Source organism: Gadus morhua, chromosome 12 (genome assembly GCF_902167405.1).
Source record: "Gadus morhua chromosome 12, gadMor3.0, whole genome shotgun sequence".
NCBI lineage: Eukaryota > Metazoa > Chordata > Actinopteri > Gadiformes > Gadidae > Gadus > Gadus morhua.
In genome coordinates, this window is record NC_044059.1 from 29,625,539 (window position 1) to 29,632,446 (window position 6,908).

The following is a 6,908-nucleotide window of genomic DNA, read 5'->3' on the forward strand; positions in this document are numbered from 1 at the left end:
CACCTTTTGCATTTACTTTGAATGTTATATTATAATACTGAAAACAAACCATCGCTCAGTGAATCGTTCACCTGCACGGACGCACTCCAATTCAAAAACGTTTCCATACCTGCTTCGGCCGGTAGGCGGCGCAGGCGTCACGCAGAGGGGCGCTCAGCCACCAACACCCATCTCTCAATAGTTTGGACAAACTTGGCAAATAATTTCGACCCGTTCTATACTGTGGATCTTTTGCTGTGTTGCTGGCAAACAGTCGATGCCATCGATCAGGCTGAATGGAAGCTGAGCTGTGTCATTGAGGTTTATTAGCCTTATTTTACACGATTTGATGATCTATGTTATATTTTTTAATATTTGAATTCATTTTTTTCGCTTTTATGTGGCCTAATAACATTGTTAATTTAAGCCACAACAACAACAACAATAACAACAACAACAACAACAACAACAACAACAACAACAATAGCAGCGCAGTGGAAGCGAAGTTTAGTTTTTTGGGGCCTTTTGTTACAACATCCGAAACAAAACCGTGAACATTGAGGCTCATCCGTGTGAACAAAAGACTGAGGAAACCTCTTGGATTACCTTAGCCTTTTCAATGCTACAACACACATGCCCCTCCTCGATGCCGAGGGTGAACTCAGACTTGATTTAAGTGTAGTCATGTTATGGCCAGTCTGGAATTAGAAACATTGAGGTACATAACAACGCTGTATTGTCTATGGCAACGAATGAACTGCTTTTATAGTTTAAGTACAACATTAACCTGAAGCCTTTTTCCTACTGTTAAACAATAAACGTTTTATTTTTAATTAAGAAATAAAATCATGAAGGCAATTTGAGATTTTATTTGAGGACACATTTTGTTGTTATAATCAAAATAACCTAAACGTTTATCCTACTTAAATTTAGGAGTTTGGTTTACTTTATTACATTTCTATAATGATTTGGTATTGCCTATAGCCTATGCATGCTGACTTATTTTCTACTGGAAATATGGGTCCATCGATATATATATATATATATATATATATATATATATATATATATATATATATATATATATATATATATATATATATATATATATATATATGTGTGTGTTTATATAAAAGCCTTGCCATGTTAAACATGTTTCTATTGGCTGACAGCATGTGGGCCCTGCTGTGATCCGAACAGACCCCGCCCCCTTATGCTAATTGCCTCCCAGTGCCGTGTCAGAGGAGCGGGACGATTCTGATTGGTCAGGTCGAACATTTATTCACTGACAGCCCCATCACATGAATGGTTGTCTATTAACTTGTTCAAAAACTATCTGGAGTTGTCAAGGCTCCGGCGAAGAGGAGCAGAAGTAGTTTGTTGATTCTTTTTCGGAGAAGCGACAGGAGAAGTTTGTGGACACAACATAGCAGGGACCTATTGGGAGAAAGCTCTCTCTCTCTCTCTGTCTCTCTCTCTCTTTCACACACACACACACACACACACACACACCCTGCGACGGAGTGTGGGAGAAACGGTTTGTTGAATGTTGTTTTTGCAGTGAAAAGTTCCTGAGAAATCGACCAGTAACTTTACCAGCGGCCTCAGCTCTCCTGTCTCTTCTGGCTTTTTGAGGTTTTCTTATTTTTCTCGATTTTTGGGAGTTCCGAGAGAGGCGGTGGTGATGTATAACATGATGGAGACCGAGCTGAAGCCCCCTGTCCCCCAGACCAACACAGGGGGCACGGGCAACACCAACACGTCCGGCAACGGGACGAACCAGAAGAACAGTCCGGACCGGGTCAAGAGACCCATGAACGCCTTCATGGTGTGGTCGAGGGGCCAAAGGCGGAAGATGGCGCAGGAGAACCCAAAAATGCACAACTCGGAGATTAGCAAGAGACTGGGCGCCGAGTGGAAACTTCTGTCAGAGAGCGAGAAGAGACCTTTCATTGACGAAGCCAAGAGACTGCGGGCACTCCACATGAAAGAGCATCCGGATTACAAATACCGTCCCCGGCGGAAAACCAAGACCCTGATGAAGAAGGACAAGTACACCCTGCCCGGCGGTCTGCTGGCCCCCGGAGGAAACGGGATGGGTGGTGGGGTCGGTGTCGGCGTGGGAGGCGGTCTGGGCGGCGGTGTGAACCAGCGGATGGACAGCTACGCGGCGCACATGAACGGCTGGACGAACGCTGGCTACGGCATGATGCAGGAGCAGCTGAGCTACCAGCACCCCGGGCTGAACGCGCACAACGCCGGCCAGATGCAGTCCATGCACCGCTACGACATGAGCGCGCTGCAGTACAACACGATGAGCAGCTCCCAGAGCTACATGAACGGTTCCCCCACCTACTCCATGTCTTACGCACAGCAACCCACGCCGGGGATGACGGCTCTGGGCTCCATGGGGCCTTCCTCGGTGGTGAAGTCCGAGTCTAGTTCTTCAAGTCCCCCCGTGGTCACCTCCTCGTCCCACAGGGCTGCCCCGGGGTGCCAAAGCGGGGATCTGAGGGACATGATCAGTATGTACTTGCCCGGGGCGGAGGTGAGCGAGCAGACAGCCCAGACAAGGCTACACATGTCCGGGCATTACCAGAGCGCCGTGCCCGGCTCAACGATCAACGGCACGATGCCCCTAACACACATGTAACACACATGGAAGAGCCAGAGACACAAAGACAAAAACAAGAAAAAAAAACTACAGAAAACAACGGACATTTTTAAGAGAAAGTTGGACTACTACGCTGGACTATTTTTGTACAGAAAAAAAATCGGGATGGGAAAAGTTGTAAAGAAGTCTCAAGGAGAAGTACCCAGGACTCTTTCTTTGCTTTGGTTATTTTACAGAAGCGTCAGACGAGCCGCAGGAGCCCGCGGCTGAAGGGATCTCCTCTTCACTGAAGAGAAAGTGGGAGTCGCAATCAAATGTTTTATTATTGCAATCACATTTTGTACAGTATTTATCGAAGAAACATTACAATCAGATGAAATTGTTGAACTGCAAGAGGTTACATTTTTATGAAACGTCAGTTCTGCAGAAAAAATAATGATAATTGGAAGAAGCGATTAGGCGTCTTTATTAGGCCGCTGCAGACTGGAGAGGGAAGGGAAAGATAAACCAAGCAGGTAAAAATACTTTTACTTTAAGGTCAATAACAGAAACATTTTAATTTCATTCAAAAAAATGCTAAATTGCCTTTTCCCTCAGTGCTTAAACATAGGTTAATTTATATTCCGTCTCCCACTTTTCATATGTTAGAGGTATGACGCTTGTGCTCTTTATTTTTAATGATTTGTACAATTTCTGTATATTTACTGTGATATTTTAAGTTTTTATTTCCAATTCCATTCCCGTAGTTGTATTTTAAAATGGTGGTCTCTTACGCAGGACCAAACCTCTCCATGTATATATAAATATATAAACTGGAACTAATACCATCCTTATAACAGATACAATTTCAGCTGAGTTTTTCGTCAATATGCAGTTTGAAATGAATAAATTTTGGAAATTTGGATACTTCAAATTGTGTTTTAATTGAATTGCAATTGTATTGTTTTTTGCAAGGATTTAAGGTTGCTTGGTAATAACAATTTCCTGTACACCCTGGGCCTTTCTTTCCCTATTTTAAAACCAAACTTTATCTAGGCCTATGGAAAATATTGTCATGAATGGGAATATATTATTATTATTAGTAGGCATAGTAGCTGTTTTATTATCCTCACGCAGTAAGATGAATTTATTCACCAAACAAGAATGGACTATTTTTTTGTTAGGTTTTGAGTTAAATTCAATGAAGGAAATTGATTATACTCCGATTAACTACATTTCTATCTTCTAGTTGAGCGGGTTATGGTCGCGGTGCTTTGGACGGCCAGAGATCCACTTCCAGGAAAACTTTGTTACCTTCTGTAGAATGGACCAATTATTCACCAAAATGTGGAAGATTGCCAGGTACCTTTAAGAATATTATTATATTTATAAAATCAATCGCTGCTACATTTAGTGTATGTTACATTGTTTGAGTGTACACCACTCAATGGATGTTTCAAACATTTATTTTTAATCCAATGTACAAACTTTTTTGTGTATAGGCCTATCGCCTACAATAATATGGGCCTAGACCAGGTCTCCTCGTTAAATATATTCTAAAATTATTCAGAAACAATGATTCCTTGCTTCAAAAAATGTATGGTGACGTTCAGCAGCCCAACGTCCAGTCCCCTTATCGTCCCATATGTTATCACATCACTAAGGCCGGCAGATCATTCTAGTTGTCCAATTAGGCCTGAATGCAGCCTGGGGATTTCCTCCAGGAACTCAAGAGAGCGGGACCACCGTCCCGGGTTCTCCCGTGATTAAAGACCTTCATACAGGCTCGAGTATGGCCGTTTAATTTAATGTTTAATCAAACGGACCCTGCTGTTCCCCGTTAACCTCCCTTCTCATGGTTCAGGCTCCTCGCTATATGGGCCCCCACCGCATCTAACCAAACGAGGTCTCGCTTCCACCGAGACACGCAGACCTCTCTGCCGGCCTTTCACTCATCATAATCATCTGCTTGATGAGCTCACTGCGCGCTCGTATCTGAACATAACGGCCTTAAACCTAACGTGTGTTTGTGTGAAGTACGGGGGTGGATTAGATGCCATGCTGGGCTGCTCGCTGCCAGGGGAGCCGAGAGGGAAAGCGTCTGTTGCCGCCGGGCTCCCGGGGGACTGCGGCTCACATTAACCGCCAGATGAATATTTGAAGAGGCCCTCGTCCCGTCGCTATTATCCCTACAACTACTTCCTTGCTCCCAGCCGGACCTTCAAGAGGTCAAGGGATCGTTGCTTGTCCCTTAATTATTGATATGAACCGCTGAATTGGTTGTAATAGCTATAAACATCGTCTAAAAAATAAAGAAAATAAAGAATAGGTCGTGGTTAGATCTATTAAATCTCTTCTTGCCTGCGGGGCCTCGAGGCCTTTATGCGGGGTGGTTTTCCCTATACTGAGCAATGGGTCTTTGAAGTTATGAAGTGCTGTCACCGTGCTGTGGTGGACATATTGAAAAAGCAGATGCATTATATATAGGATTAATTTGATGATCAGGTTCCTCGTGCTTTTTGAGACATTGTGAACGTTTTAGAAAACCTGTGTCCATGTTCTGCGCTTATAGTATTTTTATATAAAAAAATAATTCATAAGTAGTAATAACAGCCAACAAAACACAATTGATCTGTGATGGAAGGCGTGTTGTTCTCTGTAGATGATGCTGTTATCAGGCCTGTTGGCACGAGGCCTATGCGCTGAAGGAATTATTAATGTTTACAAAAACCAAAGATCTTGTCCTGCCATCTCCATATCATTTATAAGCCTTTATGTCGCTGAGCCTATACCTCGTCACAATCAGAGTTAAAACAATATATTGGCCTACCTAGATTTAACTTCTGCGATCCAAAAAGTGATTTATTCTCAAAGTATCTGCTGTTTAATAAAGGCGTCGTGACGCCTAATAAAAACACAGTTAAACGGTCTCGTGTCGAACCTTCGTTACTTATTCAGAAATTTTGAAGGACGGTTGCCTAAAGGGACTATTCAATGCAAATATCCTAGAGGTGGCCTAGTAACACAAAATCAACCACATAACAAGTCGAATGCTTCTATGATTATAGTTATTATAGCCCGTATGGATAGCCATTATGAATGCAAATGATACTCTGAGTGTTTGAAGCGCAGTTAATCTGCCATTATTGTGAGGGTGATTCTCAAATATGGCGCAGTAATAAGGTGACTGCTGATTGGTCTTCTTGGTGCATATAAGAGTGACACCTGAAACGTGTTCCGAGGTTTTTTTGCACCCTCATGACTCCGTTCGTCTCCCCCACTTACACCATCTTAAAAACATAACCCCCCCCCCTCCCCTCATCCGTCCGTGTGGTGGGGGGCGTGCAGGCCCGATCGTGGATATGCGGACTGCAACAGGTGGGAAGCGTGCGCGCCTCCGCGTTTTTTTGTGTGGCCCGCGGTTAAAAAAAACAACCTCCCAGATGTTATCTATGATACCCCTGTCCTCTGTGTGTGTGTGTGTGTGTGTGTGTGTGTGTGTGTGTGTGTGTGTGTGTGTGTGTGTGTGTGTGTGTGTGTGTGTGTGTGTGTGTGTGTGTGTGTGTGTGTGTTTGTCTCAGCGAGTAGACCTATGGTTATTGCATGCATGCTCCAAGCGATTAAGAGGCCCAAATAATAAAAGGTTCATGGTTAATAAAGTGTCGTTCAGAGAGGCCACCGTTCGTTTCGATCTGAAAACGAACCGATCCGAGGGAGTGACAGTAACTCTATCGTGGAACATGTTTGAGAATAAACCTTTGGCCAACATAGTAAACATTTAACCAACATATGTTATGTTTGTTGATGGAAGATACGCGATTATAGATTAGTGTATCCTATGTTATTTTTTTAATTAGGTCACCCCTGCTTAAGCAGGCATACGCACAGCCACGCACGCGCGCACAACGGGTTTTTCGGACCTAATCCATCTCGAGCCACTTTCATTTTTCACCACGGTGCGGGGAGCTGGGTGGAGGGGGGGGGGGGGGGGGGGGGGGTGACGTCACAAGCTGCGGACAGAGGGGCGACCCGAAGTGAACGGAATTAAACCCAAGCCGTTAGAGAAAGCCCTCGTTACCGCCCGTGTTCTGTTTGACATTGAATATGCTTTTTTCCCCATGAGACATTTATATTATTCACTCAACATTAAACCAAACAGCTTGAACATAAATGATGTAACTTTCGTCTCAAATCCTGGTTCTCGAGTTTTCTTTTTTCGCATTTACAGATGAAAAGCAAAATTCCCCCCGCGGCCTGAAGCAGGTGATCACGACCCCGCACTTGCTCTATTTTATAAGTCTTTTTTGAGTGAGCCAGCAGAGAGGGAAATATTCCC

At 43.8% G+C, this 6,908-nt stretch overlaps 1 protein-coding gene across 1 annotated transcript; it reads left to right on the forward strand.

The window, feature by feature from the left end:
• Positions 1–1,251: 1,251 nt before the first annotated feature.
• Positions 1,252–3,506, forward strand: sox2 (SRY-box transcription factor 2). The gene has a single exon (XM_030372316.1). It carries the CDS (start codon positions 1,664–1,666, stop codon positions 2,630–2,632), a length of 969 nt encoding a protein of 322 aa, XP_030228176.1. The 5' UTR covers positions 1,252–1,663; the 3' UTR covers positions 2,633–3,506.
• The last annotated feature ends 3,402 nt before the right edge of the window (positions 3,507–6,908 follow it).